Genomic DNA, 15238 nt, shown 5'->3' on the forward strand with positions numbered 1-15238 from the left:
GTGTGTTGTCTTCCTTGAATTTCAAATGTGAGTGAAAGTTGGATAAGAGAGGGGTGCTTGGCTGGCTCAGTCAGAAGAGCATGTGAGTTAAGGTTGTGGGTTCAAGCCCCGCGCTGGTGTAGAGATTACTAAAAAACAAAACAAAACAAAACAAAAAACCTTAAAAAATTAAACAAAAAGAAAGTTGGGTAAGAAAGGCTTTTATTGCTTTACTGTGGAAAGTTCCACAAGGACCTTCAGTTTACTAATCTATCCCCATGTCTATGTGCAAATGTGTCTACCAGATGTCAGCTAGAGCCCTCTCTTCAGAGCTAGGTGAAATTGCTTTGAAAAACTCTTCTCTCAACTTTTTAGAACCAAATAAAGCAAGTTTCTCTCAATTCTGGAATAAATATACCAAGATCCCCTTTGCTTTGTGACTCTGCTGCTCATATCATCATGATATGCTGGTATCCCTTTTCATTTGTTTCCACAAGAAATCCACGTGTACTGTACATTTGCCAAATTTCAGTTAATTATCTGAAGCTGACAGAGTTATAGCATGGTGTCACATCTTGATACTTTAAGTGCTTCTATCTCCTTGGCTCCTTGTCTTCTCCCCATTCTTCCTCCCCCAACGTCCACTGCTGTAAATTCTTTTTCTTCCATTATGAGGAGCAATTTGTCTCTCCTCAAGCTTAACTACTCACACTCCAAAATGCTTAGCAAAACAAAAATGTCCTCTTGTTAGACTGACACATCAGTAAGCCAGCTAGATTATATATAGGTCTTGCAAAGAAAAATATTCTTTAATATTGCAACATGAACGAGTGGTCTTACAATAGATATGACCTAATGAGAGGTGAAATGGTAGACTTTCTTTAGGATGTACATGTTTTTTTAGGGCAAGTGAGCCTTTTTGGGAGGGGATGGTAAACTTTTCCAAGGCAGAGTTGATTTTCTACTTCTTCAGAGCTTAAAGCTTTATTAGTGCAGGTTGTAAAAAGAACATGGCTCTTGGACCTTCTGTGCTCTGACACTTGTCAACTGTTTGATGTTGGAGAAGTTGCTTATTCACACTGAGCTTCCATTCACCCATTGTGAAATGAAGACACTAAACACCTACTTACTTTACAGGTTTGTTTGAAGGATTAGAGGTAATGCAGAGGGCCTAGTATGATTCCTGGCAGAGAGTAGGTTTTCAGAACAAGGTAAGCCATTATTGTATGCTCCAGTGTGATAGTGAGGAAGTCTGGAAGACAGCCTTTGGGATGACTGCTGGGACTATTGAGGGACAAGTTACTGAGGAGTGGCACTTTTGTCAAAGTGCTGGAGAAAATGAAAGTGAATTTTATGAAACGTTGGATTTTTATCAAGAAGCTTACTCACCAATGAGTGATCCTTTGTGGTCTTGGGTTCTTTTGATATGATTTATTGTTACAGAGATTCTGTTTGGTTTTCATTATAGGGAGTGGAAAAGAAATTCTGAAAGCTCTATTCAAGGCTAAACATGCTTATAGAAAAATTCATAAAATCCTTAGAATTCAGAGAAATTTCCTATCTGCAACAATTAAGATTGCAGTATCTTTCTAAGACTCAGGATAAAAACGACAAGTGCTTTTCAAATCTCTGTATCCATTGGGATTTGTGGGCACAAGAATTTTCAAATTCTCTAACTTTAGCGTTTACTCTGTATGCATCTGCCTCCCTCATTGCAATTTGTGTTATGTGCAAGAAAGTTAAAAGAAAATAAAGGGAATATTATCAGTCTGTCTTGAAAGAAGAAAAGTATTCATTGCAACTTCACCTGATTTCATTTTTCATAGGCATTGTTTTCACAAATGTTTGTACCAGAGTGAAGTTGTATATGAAAAAAAAATTTTTAAATCCATTGGCTTCTATAAAATTTTCAGCTAGGTATTTATGTAGAAGAAAATTTTCCCTTGAAATGAGCCACCTATAAGAAAAACTGCTAAGTATAATGAAAAGAACAGTCTGTATAGTTTTTCAATTACTGCAAAAAAAAAAATATAGCCAAGTGGACAGTCAATTTACATGACCAGTTTGTATGAAATTAAAAGCCCCTAGACACACAAATTCATGATACAGTGAAAATATAGGTTTGATTTATTGGTTGAGTTTCATGATTTTCTTTGGAACTTGAAAGACTATGCTCTTTCTCCAGATAATCCAAAGAACTCATTGGCTGGAAGAACCTGTGTCAGATCATTACAGATCCTCTAAGCTCCATTTATCTGTCCGTGGCCAGGGTGAGTTCTTTCAGCCCCTTGGCCAGCTGGTCTGGTACCTGTCTAGATGGGCTCTGCTGTCAGCCCTAGTTTTGAGAATGGGAGATGAGCACCAGTAGATCAATTCTTATTTCCCCACTCTCAGATGAACTACCGTGAGATATAACTGTTCATCTGCCTTTAAAAACTAGCCTTGCATGACTGAATACTCTGGTGTGACCAGCACAGTAATGCACTCCTGTATTTACTCTCTTTCCTGCCCTGCCTCATGCTCTTTCTCCTCCACTCTTGTTTCCTGTGGGGCTACTTTCCCTAATAAAACTGTTGCACATAAGCTCTGCTTTCCGGGGAACCATGCTAACACAGCTTTCTTCTACTTTTAATATCACGTCCTAGTGATGCCATTTTACCAATATGGACTTCATTTATGATTCATCAGTGTATGATGTAAATGGATTCTGTCTTTCAAGACATAGAGCATTTTTGTGATGCCCATGGATCCTCAGAGATATACATTCAAGGGTATCCATAACACTCAGTATTTCAGTAGTTTTACTACTTTGGCTTTGGTTTGAACAAACAAATTGCATTTAGTGTGTCAGATCTTATGTACATTAACCAGTGACAATTCCACTTATTTACAAAGCTAACATGCCCTGAGTAGCTAAATATGAAGCCAGGATGATTTGTCATCTTGAGGTGGGAAAGCAAAACAACTTCGTCCCCTGTCTTTTCTTCATTCTAGATTATTGAAATTCTCCAGTTCATGACATGACACCAGCTCCATAACCCAAATCAAGCTATTAGATATCACATTAATTTTGGGTTAGCTTTGCCTGTGTAAACAGGTTAAGAACTCTTTCTCTCTGGCAAATAAATAAATAAAATCTTAAATAAAAAGGAGGGTTAAGAATTGTACCTAGATGGAATATATATGTAAAAAACCCTCTCCAAAACAAAAGGAATAAAGTAATTCCTTGAGGAAGGAAAATGTGTTTATTAGGATGAAGTTGAAAGGTATATAATGGGACACCTGGGTGGCTTAGTGGGTTAAGCATCAGGTCATGTGCCCAGGTTCCTGGGACTGAGCCCCTCATCAGGATCCCCACTAAGTAGGGAGCCTGCTTCTCTCTCTCCTTCTGCCCCTCCCCCTGCTCATGCTCTCTTTCTCAAATAAATAAATAAAATATTTTTTAACAGGAAAGTTATGTAGTGTAGAAAAGAGACAAATATAAAAGGTATATACAGTGATTTGAATAGAGAGCAAGAGGACTCAGGAAGTGGTACTCTGAACTGACCTAGCCCAGGAAAATAATAAATGCTTGCTCCATCTTACCTGGACTGGCCTCCTTTGCGAGCCAAGGTAGAATATAATTAGACACTTCCTTTGGAAATTGTTTATTTGGTTCCTATCCTGGTCAAATTGTGCTGAGTTTCCTCTGTGTTGAGGAGACTCCATTGCCTTGCTGAAAATGGATGTACTCTCAGCTTAGCTATTGGTGTGGACATTTTTGTTGCTTTTGATTGCTTGCTGTTCCTCCCCACTTTTTATAGTAGAAAGACATAGAATTTTCTTTGAGGAATCCTCCCTGACCCAACTGTTAGTCCATAGTTTAGATAGGACTGATTATCTTACCACCCCCCACCAGTTCCAGGATTTTAGAGGATTAATCTAAGTAGCATATATATCCTCCCAAGCACAGTGATTGGCTTAGGAATGGACATGTGACTGGATTTGGGCCAATGAGGACTAAGCCCAGGATTTTTACTGAAACTACTGGGGAAAAGAAACTCTTTCAGTTGACTTGGAGCTTTACGACTAATCTTGGAGGTAATGGGGGGGCCACCGTAAGTTAAAAGGCTATGTGAGCATAAAGTCTACATGAAAGATACTTCTGCAGAGGAAAATCTACACAGAGAATTGAAAAGTATCTCCTGACTAGTACTACACAGACTACTAGTACTGACTAGACTACACAGTACTACTAGTACTGACTAGACTACACTAGTACTACTAGTACTGACTAGACTACACAGAGAATTGAAAACTATCTCCTGACTAGTACTGATTTAGCAGTCAGATCCAGCTGTGCCTGAAGCCTGAGGTTTTCAGATATTACAGTAAATAAATTCCCTTTATGCATAAGCCAGTTTGATTTAGCTTTTTGTTACTCATCACAGAGTCCTAATTAACATGTGTTCAGGGTAATGGGGATAGAGATGTATATTGATAGCCGAGATGAGTATAATTCCATTAATAATATTTTGGGACGTATTGAGAGAAGGCAAATAGTCTTTGAGTTGAAAAACTTAATTCTTCCTCCCCCCAACCCAGCTCTGTGGCCCTTTCTGAAAAAGTAGTCCCTCATCAGCCTTTTACTTCTCCCCCCAACCTCTGTGCCTTCCTCCTAAGGAACTTAGTTTATTTTAGTAGATGCTTATGAAATAAATCCCCTTATATCCCTGTTTCCCTCCCTTTGGAAGCAACTGAGATGAGAAGAGCAGGCAATCCTATGCTTATTTAGAAAATAATAAGATTTAAAGAAAGAGACAGGCAAGTATGTCGGTTATAAGCTTTTTCTTTTTTTCTTTTTTAGAGTTGAAGCTTATGAGTTTATCTACGCCCACTATATTCATAATTACAATTTAATATCTGCATACAAAAGCTATGTAAAAATTCATTTTTCCCAAATATACAAATTTTCTTTTTGGATAGTTTAAAACATTTTGATCACAGATTTTAACAGAGTTTTAGGCTGAAAAAAATATTACCAACCTAGCAATATCACTTAACACTGTTTGCAAAACACATATCTTCCCGTGACTATAAATCGTTTCCTATTCTGTATTATTTTTCTGATTCTCAGGGCATGAAGACATTATGTGGGGGGGAAACATGTTTTCTCTGGGGAAAGCATAGAGAACTAACTTGGCTCTATAATCCAATGAAAAATGCCAAGTTAATTAGGAAGAACCAAAACAAAGAAGTGGTGTAATGTCAGCTCATTCATGCCCTCACATCTTTTATAGCAACAATACTTGTGTAATTAAATAAAGTGTCATCTTTTGTCTTACATTGTGCTCCATAATTTACATGAGTATTGTCTGCATCCTGAGAAGGACAGATTTATATTTGATTGTCTTGTGCATAAGGTGGGTCAGCATTAACTGTGCAACAGAAAGCCACAAACAGCGTTTTACCTGCACGATATTGCTCTTGAAGGCGGCATTAAGTAATGTGGAAACACACTAGAAATGCACACTTTTTGCATTTGCAAACATTTATACAGCACAGTAAAAATTCTGTGATAAGGCCAAACCTTTTTTCCCCCAGTCTGGTTTTTTTTTTTTGTGTCTGTTTTTAATGTATTTTTTTTTTTAAAGATTAAAGTAAAATGTTTCAATTGTAAAAAATACACACCGGGCAAATCCTTACCTGGATAATAAATATCTACATCACAGTACAATAAAATTTCTTCTCTATAAAATTTAAATATGGATTATAATCTATCACTATCAAAAGAAACACTATGCTAATATTTCCATATTATTAAAATAACAGGAAAAATTACAAGCTTATTTTAGAACCTGATGCCATAGCTGTTGGAAAGGGCAAAGAGATTCAAATGTCTGTAAGCACTCTCCTTTGGGAGAAGAACTGCGGCTTGGTTATTCACTTAAATTCAGTTTGTGAAAAAGGTTTAGCCTTACAAATGCTGGCTACATTTCAAAAACCATAAGACCGATTTCATAATTTATGACTCATGCATCAAAAGGTCAATATGACACAAATAGGTTAGAGTTCCAGAGAATAAAAATGGATCACTGACAATGACATGCTTTGAGGTTTCTCAGCAGTTCTGTGGAGGCTGAGTCTCTTGGGGCTTAGTGTTGTGGAGGTGCCAAGACTTGGGCACCTGTCCACAGAAGAGCAATGAGAATGGCGTTGCTGGAGCAGAGCCGAGCCTGGCGGTCCACCCCGATGACTGATGACCGCGCTGCAGACGGAAAAGGTGTCACTTGGGGCACAGGTGAGGGGGTATCACTGGGCTGAGGCATCAACACGGCAAGCACGTCATTGAGGACCAAGGCTCATTTGACTAGAAAAAGCTCTGAGGCAGCACGTGGTGTTTTGAGCAGAATCATAAAGAAGAAAAGATCTTATTTTTTTCACTATTTCTGGAAATACTGCACATCTAAATTGAAGAGCAAAGTACACTTGAGGATTACAAACACACGCGCGCGCGCACACATACACACACACCCCACACCACTCATCCCCCAAAGTGAAGTGATTTGTAAATAAGAATCCCAGTTGTACAGGTGTGTTCTCTTTTACTGGGATGTCTCCCCTCTGTGAGGGGTTTCAATCAGGTTCACACTTGATATGAAAGCCCAGACAATATAAGAGAAAATGTAAAAAAAAAAAAAAAAAAAAGAAAGAAAAAAAGAAATCCAGGGTAAATCCCTCCTGATTGAATTTTATGAGATGGAGTCTTGAGATGCACTAAGTACCTCAACTGGTTACAGAAGAATGAATCATTTTGACCCCAGGGTCATGATCCTTTGAGTCTTTACAGCCTTTCTTTCAAACTGAAGTACTTTAAGGAGTGTCCTGCTCAGCATAAAGTATTCGGCCTACAACAAGAGTTTTAGATCAGCAGTTTGCCTATTTAAGGCAGTCATATAGGGAACTGAGGATCAAACATAAATTTACTTGGGGCTGGCTGGATTATCGTAGATATACTGTAGCATTTGGCCAATGCCCAGTCATGGTTAATCCCCAAAGCATTCAGATTTAGCCTTAGATCAGGCTCTGTACTTATATTTGAATCTGGGTGTGTCTCATGTATTACGGAAACTCTCTAAAGCAAATTGAGGTAACTTTCCCAGGGAAGGCTTGATGCCCAAGGGGTTTGTGAACCCTCCACTACCCCTCCTGCTCGCCTTCCTCTCATTCCCTTCTGAGAGAAAACTTGCCCCACACTGCAGAGCTTTTCAGAGTTACCCTTGAGTGTAGAAGGTAATTCAGCATTATGTTTCGAAGAGTACTTCTCAAAGGAGAGTCAACAGAGAGAGATGGATTGTTGACAAAGCAAGGACTTCAGGAGACTGGCTAGAGGCTGCCTTAGAGAAAACAAAACAAAACACTGTAGATAAAGTCAAAGCAGGTAATCTGCCCATGAATTTCATGTTTATAATTTTAATCTCTTCCCTTACTTCCTTTCTTTGCTCAGCTAGTTCTGTGGCCATATTCTTGTTTCCTCTGAAGCCAGTATTATCACTTTTGTGTATGAAACATATCTTTTTCCTTCCAGATTATTCCCAGTCACACTTAAGTTTTTCAGTGCTGTTCCTCTCCTTTTTTCAATGCCATCCTGCCTTTCTCTACACAGTTGATAAATAGTATATCAATTCTTGTTTTTGACTCAACACCAAATATGCTTTCCCTAACTGTTGAGGGCCATAATTTCTGTTTAATAAAGCTAGAAATTTGAATATGAAAGAAACCATCAAAAAGGAATAGACCCCCACCCCCACCCCCCGCCCCCAAACTAGTACAATATTAAGGATGGAAAGAATTTTAAAGTTCATGACTTTCTCCCAGGTGAGAAAACCAAGACCAAAGGTCACAAATCCACCAGTTGACTGAGTACAAACTAGAACTCAGGCACCCTGACTCCGGGCAAGTTAAAAAAGTCCACTTGGTTTTCACAGTGACTTGCATTCCCTTTTTTTTTGTTTTTTGTTTTTTGTTTTTTAGTTAAATCTCACTGATATGGCTTATTTTCCCCAATATTTCCAGGATAAGGCAGTTCAAGGCAGGTAGAGGAGTAGTTCTGTCTAATATGCCAGTGAAGAACAAGATACATTCAATTGCATGGGTACATTCTTTGCCCATTTTCTTAAGTTGAAATGATCAGGGATCACCATGGGTTTTCTGGGCACAACTTACTATAGTGTTTGTCATCAGGGAGGAGGGTGAGGCAGGGAAGGTGAGTGTTCAATACATGTACAATACATGGTCTGCAGGTATCTTCTGTGAAATATATGTCAGGACAGTGCTCTAGAAGGGACAGGGAGTGTCAGTGGCCAGTCTAGTCTTTGTTCAGTGATAGTCAAGCCTGAGAGTCAGAGGGAAAAGGCGACTAGGTAACATTTATTTGTAGATCAAAGAGCTTGAGGATCTAAGACCAAAGGGAACCATCAGCACATGAAGAGACTCTCAGAACACTGCACTTCCTTCAACTCAGAATGCACCACACTTATCTCTCAGAATTCCTCTAGAACAAGACTCAAATTTCAGCTTGTTATCTCTCCTTGATTAGAAGATTTAATCCATAGGGAAATATGTTGTCAGCTCAGCAAAGATGCAGTCAGGATTAAACAACTTCAGAAGTTTGAGAGATGACAGATCAGATGTCATTGAAAAGTGACAACACTCTGTAAATTGGTTTGATTTTGGTAGAAATTTTCTCTGAGCCTAAACTGTAAAGTAGCCTTCCTACTCTGATATAACACCATGTGGATTTTTGGAAACTGTTGAGTCATTGACATTAGTGAAGCTTTCTAATTTCTTTGGGCTTGCCGAGGAAAATTGTTTCCCTTGTTGGCCTCAGTCAGTCAGATACCTGCACATCTTTGAGTCACACCCTTGTATAACTTGAATGAAATCATAGGATTATAAAAATTAGAGTGAAAGGATAGCTGATTTTTGAGGAACAAATATTTCTATACATTCCAAGTTATGCTGCCAGGAGAGAATGAAGTGCTGAAAACAGCATGCTCTTGAATAGATAAAAACCAGTTCAGACCTTTCCCTAGAAAGCTGAAAGCCACATCTAACCAGAGGTGGTTTGCACCATACTAATTTGAGCCCTGCAAAAATCAGGACCAGATCCAGATGACCATATTATCTTGGTTTTAAGGCTTCGTTAGTCTTCTGCCACACCATTTTGCTTGCTTCAGTCTCTGACCAGGGACAGATGGGAGCTGGTGATGGCTTGGTGCTGGTGAATTAATGATTGTCCCCATCCCACCTCCACAACTGTAAAATCTTCAAAGCATTCACATCAAAGGACAGGAGAACAAAATGCAATAGTTACAAGTACCCGCATTCAAGGGGCAATTTCATCCATGTCTATGCTAAGGACTACCTCCCTTTACCCCCAAACAGTCCCTCCCAACACAAAGAAACAAAGGAACAAACAAAAAAGATCTAGGCAATGGAATGAAATGACACCCAGTAGTGCTGTAGGAATTATGAGAATGAAGTCAGTCAGTCTAATCCTCGAATACTTCCAAGAACAATGGGGGAAAGAGTTCCGTGGGGCATTCCACCTTCATGTGCAGGAAGCGGCTGGCATGGCAGGCTCCAATCATCCGCAGGTCTGTCACCTTCATCAGGAGTTTTGGCCAAAAGTGTGTCACATGATGTTTTCGGTAATTGATATAGTGTTCAAAGGCCAGCAGGAAACTGTCTTGGTATTTTTCTATTCTTTCAACGCAGGCAAGCCCTGGGCGGTCTGAAGAGAAGAACAAAGATGAATGTTAATTCCAAAGTGGAAAGGAGAAAGCCCTGCTCCATCCAATTCAAGCCTTTGAGTGTGAAGTGGGCAGAACTGGGGACCTAGCAGCTCCTAGGAATGAGCATGGATGCAACACGAACTCTGGGGCCTCAGGGACCACTGTCTCAGGAAGTATCACAATGTTTGCACAAAGGGAGTCGGTACTTTGTTCAGATAATTGTGTCTAGGTTAGACAAATCACCTTGTTGGGTGGGAATGGCGTGCCTCCCTTTTAGGATACAGAAGGAGAATTCTCACCTCTAGAGTTGAAATACTGTGCATAATAAGGGGAAGATTTTGAATTTCCACTGGTTGCCTGGCAGAGAGGGGAAGACAAGCATGGACGTGCAGAGGAGGGGAGATTTGAGAAGGGACTGCAAACATTGTAGGAGGCCTGAATGCCAAAGGAGGAGTGTCAGACAATAAGAAATTCTTACAGAGACAACGAAGCTTAATATCCAATTTTAGTTTTCTGGGTTGTAATGAACTATTCCTTCTTATCCCTTATATAGGTGATAAAACTGCTACCTGTAGCAGTCTTTTATTGGTGTTGTTTTGGGGAATTAAAATGATAAGAAAAGATCTGAGCCATGCTAGTATCACCCTGTGCAGAGAAGAGAAGAATACAGTGGGAAGCTGGAGCAAGAGGAGACCATGACTGTGTAATGACCCTGAAATCTTACCAAGTCTTGGGAGGACTGCTGGCCTTCCTGATAGATGTGGGAGGGGACTTATGACAATTTCACAAAAATGATAAAGAGATGTGATGAGAAGTTTAGATGACTGGGGAACCTCCAGGCTGTAAACACTTGGGGTACAAAAATGGGTACAGAGGGAATGTACCTCAACATAGTAAAGGTATATATGACAACCCCCTAGCTAACATCATATTCAGTGGTGAAAAGCTGAGAACTTTTCCTCTAAGATTAGGAACAAGACAAGGATTCCCATTCTTAACACTTTATCCCACATGGTACTAAAGTTCTAGTTAGAGCAATTAGGCAAGAAAAAGAGATAATAGGCATCCAAATTGGAAAGGAAGGTAAAACTCACTATTTGCAGATGAGACAATATTATATATAGAAAATCAAGACTACCAAAAACCTGTTAGAATTAATAAACAAATTCAGTAGGATGCAAAATTGATATACAAAAAATCCATTTTTTTCCTATAAACTAATAATGAATTACCAGCATTAGAAATGAAGAACACAATCCCATTTACAATAGTGTCAAAAAGAATAAAATACTTAGGAATAAATTTAACCAAGGAAGTAAAAGACCTATACACTGAAAACTATAAGACATTGGTAAAAGAAATTGAAGAAGACACAAATAAATGGAAAGATATTCTGTATTCATGGATTGGAAGAATTAATATTGTTAAAATATGCATCCTACCAAAAGTGGTCTACAGATTTGATGCAATCCCTATCAGAATTTCAATGGTATATTCACAGAAATAGGACAGAGAATCCTAAAATTTGTATGGAAACACAAAAGACTCTTAATAACCAAAGCAGTTTTGAGAAAGAAAAACAAAGCTGAGGGCATCATGCTATCTTGATTTCAAACTATATTACAAGGCTATAGTAATCAAGATGGTACGGTGTTGGTATAAAAGTAGATGTAGAAGTCAATGGAACAGAATAAATAGCCCAGAAATACATTAATGTATATATGGTCAGTTAATTTATGACAAAGGAACCAAGAATAAACAATGAGGAAAGGATAGTCTCTTCAGTAAATGATGATGAGAAGACTGGACAACGTAAAAGAGTGAACCTAGACTCCTATCTTTTTTTTTTTTTTTTAAGATTTTATTTATTTATTTGACACAGAGAGATCATAAGTAGGCAGAGGGACAGGCAGAGAGAGAGGGGAAGCAGGCTCCCTGTGGAACAGAGAGCCCAATGGAGGCTCTTGATCCCAGGACCCTGAGATCATGACCTGAACTGAAGGCAGAGACCCAACCCACTGAGCCCCCCAGATGTCCCTAGACTCCTATCTTATACTATACACAAAATTAACTCAAAACAGATTTAAGACTTGAATCTAAGACCTAAAACCATAAAACTCCTGAAAGAAAACAGAGGTGGTAAGCTCCTTCACATTAGTCTTGGTGATAATTTTTGCGGATCTGGTTCCAAAAGCAAAAATAAAATGGGACTACATCAAACAAAAAAGCTTCTATACAACAAAGGAAACCATCAAAAAATGAAAATAAAACTTATGTAATGGGAGAAAATATTTGCAAATAATGGGAGAAAATATTTGCAAATAATATATCTGATAAGAGGTAAATATGAAAATATAAAAAGAACTCCTACAACTCAGTAAGAAGAAAACCCACAATTGATTAAAAACTGGGCAGAGGATCTGAAGAGACATTTTTCCGAAGAAGACATATGGATGGCTAACAGGCACATGTAAAGATGTTCAACATCACCAATCATTAGGGAAATTGATTAAAACCACCATGAAATAGAATGGCAGTTTATCAAAAAGACAAGATATAATAAATGTTGGCAAGGATGTGGAGAAAAGGGAACCCTTGTGCACTATTGCTGGGAATGCAAATTGGTACAGCCACAATGGAAAACAATATGGAGGTTCCTCAAAAAATAAAAAATAGAATTACCATATGATCCAGTGGTATTTATCCAAAGAAAACAAAAACACTAACTTGAAGAGATATATGGACCCATGTTCATTGTAGCATTATTTATAATAGCCAAGATATGGAAACAACCTAACTGTCCATCCATGGACAAATAAAGAAGATGTGGTATATACATATAATGGAATATGAGCAATAAAAAAATGAATGAAGTCTTGCCATTTACAACAATATTGATGGACCTTGAGGACATTATAAGGAAAATAAGTCAGAGAAAGACAAATACTGTATTATCTCACTTAGATGAGAAATCTAAAAACAGAGAAACAAACAAACAAAACCGGGCTCATAGAAACAGAGAACAGATTGGTGGTTGCCAGAGGCTGTAGGCTGGAGTGGGCTTAATGAAAGAAGGGGGCCTAAAGGTACAAACAAACTTCTAGTTATAAGAAAAATAAGTCTTGGAAATGCAATGTATGGTATGGTGACTATAGTTTGATACCTACTGCGTATTTGAAAAGTTGCTAAGGGAGTAGACCTCAAAAGTCTTCATCACGGGAAAAAAAATTTGTAACTATATATGGGGACAGATGTTATCTAGACTTATTGTGGTGATCATTTTGCAATATATACAAATATCATGATGTTGTACATCTGAGACTAATATGATGTTATATGTAAATTATACCTCAATAAAACCCCTCCAAAATAATAATTTATAAACCTGGCTGGATTCCTCATATAGCTCCAGGGAGCCTGACCACCCCACTGCCCAGTACACTTCCTTTTGCTCTATATGGCTTTGATCAAGTAAGTTCACACTTCAAGTGTCCAGTTATTGAAGGATCTGTGCTAGTATAAATCAAAACAGGGTTCTGCTTAATCTATAAAGAAGGCTAAGCACCGATGTCTCTCAATCCACTCTTTTGAGTTTAAACAAAATATATGGGCTTTTGGCATCCCCTATTTGGTTTGAATTGTCGTTTGTGCATTCTTATGTTTTCCTTTGTGTTTCATGATGCTGCTCTATGTCTCCTCAATCCTTCTCCCTCCCTCTCCCTTCTCTTCTTTCTTTCTTTGAGTGTGCCAGAAGAATTCTCCACAGGATCCTTTTCCTTTTGATACAAACAGAAAATCAACATAATACTGCTCTGGATATATTCCTTCAAGGGGAAAAAAAATAACCTGGGTCTTGTGGTCTCAAAATTCTGTCCTTTGATGAGAAATAAAGGTAGGGTGGTCATATAAATGACACAGAGAAAATGAAAGGACATTTTGATCATGTTCAAATGGTGCTAAGCATGTTTATGAAGAAATTTTAAAGCATTTTAAGGAAATTTTGAAGAACTTTTAAAGCATTTTAAAGAACTTTTAAAGCATTTTAAAGGTCAAAGACCGGTTTTAACTCCTTAAGAGAGAATTTCTCAAAGATACATCCTTCAGATCATTTCCATTTTAGCTCTCCGCTCATCATTGCAGGACCAAAGAACTTAGTGGTCCTGGAAGTGGCTTTGAAGAAGAGGCCTAAGATACTGTGCCACACAGAACAATGGCTTAGAGGATAACCCTGAGAAGGGCTGGAGCCGAGGAGCACCGATATGGAGCTATCATGTGCCAACATAAAGTGTCTTGTAATCTTTTTCTGGTCCTGGCAGTATTTATGAAAAATGCCTTGGTCATTAGGGTGGAGAAGACTTTTAGAAGGTTTTAGTAAGTCATGTGGCTGTGGTGGTGACCGTGTCATCAGAATCAGAGGATGGGGAAGAATCATCCAGTTCAGTGCTTGATAGAGTTTGGTATCACAACTTTGCCTTCTTAACATACTCCTTTTATTTACCTTATCGAGATTATTTGCTTAACAGTCTGTTAAAATTAACTCACTACAGAGGAAACACTGTATTATTCAGTAAATAAAAATCCATTTGTCATACATAGAAGATAACCACCAAAACAGGTGTGTGACAAAAATTTTATTAAACTTTGGCTAAAGATTCTTGGTGAAGACTGTGCCCAAGACCCACTCTGTCTGTTAAAAAGGAAGGTCATTGTGTTTAGAGAGGCGTTCAGGACAGATTGGCACCAAAATGAATCTCTCTGCTTGCCTTATTTAGGAGATATAAGCAGAAGGAAAATTCTCAGAGAAATAGCTTTCTCACTATGTGGTTCAATGTTATAAATTTGTCTTTGTAGCACCATAATTTCAGCTAAAAAATTACCTTGAATCCCCCCTCCAGGGATATAATTCCCATTTATTTAGTTCAATTTCTTTATTTTAAAAGACACTGAAACCCAGAGAAGATAAGGGGTTGACTGAAGGTCACATAGTGAACCCTTAGATAAGTTATCCATTTTTTTCTTTAAGAATAACTCTTGTGGGGCGCCTGGGTGGCTCAGTGGGTTAAAGCCTCTGCCTTCAGCTCAGGTCATGGTCTCAGGGTCCTGGGATCGAGCCCCGCGTCGGGCTCTCTGCTCGGCAGAGAGCCTGCTTCCTCTCTCTCTCTCTCTACCTGTGTCTCTGCCTACTTGTGATCTCTGTCAAATAAATAAATAAAATGTTTAAAAAAAAATTCTTGTGAAGGACTGAAGACCCCAGTTTCTCACTGTTAACTAGAGACCCCCCTCAGCTCCAAAAGGCCACATGCAGGTCCCTGCCATGTGAGTTTTCCCAAAAGGCTGCTTACTTCAGCCAGCCAGCAGGGAGAGTCTCCGGAGCAAGTCTATTAGCAAGAAGGGATCTTATATAACATAATGCAACCTCATCACATGGGGGTGACATTGAATTCATCATATTCTATTGAAGCAAGTCACAGGTTCTGCACACA

General features: G+C 38.6%; 1 protein-coding gene across 11 annotated transcripts in view; it reads right to left on the minus strand.

Annotated features, from left to right (window-relative positions):
• Nucleotides 1–5370: 5370 nt before the first annotated feature.
• THRB (thyroid hormone receptor beta) overlaps nt 5371–15238 on the minus strand; it is a 372214-nt gene continuing 362346 nt past the window's right edge. For all 11 annotated transcript variants that reach the window (XM_046003102.1, XM_046003101.1, XM_046003097.1 and 8 more), the window contains one exon: nt 5371–9754. In XM_046003102.1, the coding sequence (XP_045859058.1) occupies nt 9513–9754 (242 nt within the window). In that variant the 3' untranslated portion in view covers nt 5371–9512. The remainder of the gene's footprint in view (nt 9755–15238) is intronic.

This window comes from Meles meles, chromosome 4 (genome assembly GCF_922984935.1).
Source record: "Meles meles chromosome 4, mMelMel3.1 paternal haplotype, whole genome shotgun sequence".
Classification (NCBI taxonomy): Eukaryota; Metazoa; Chordata; class Mammalia; order Carnivora; family Mustelidae; genus Meles; species Meles meles.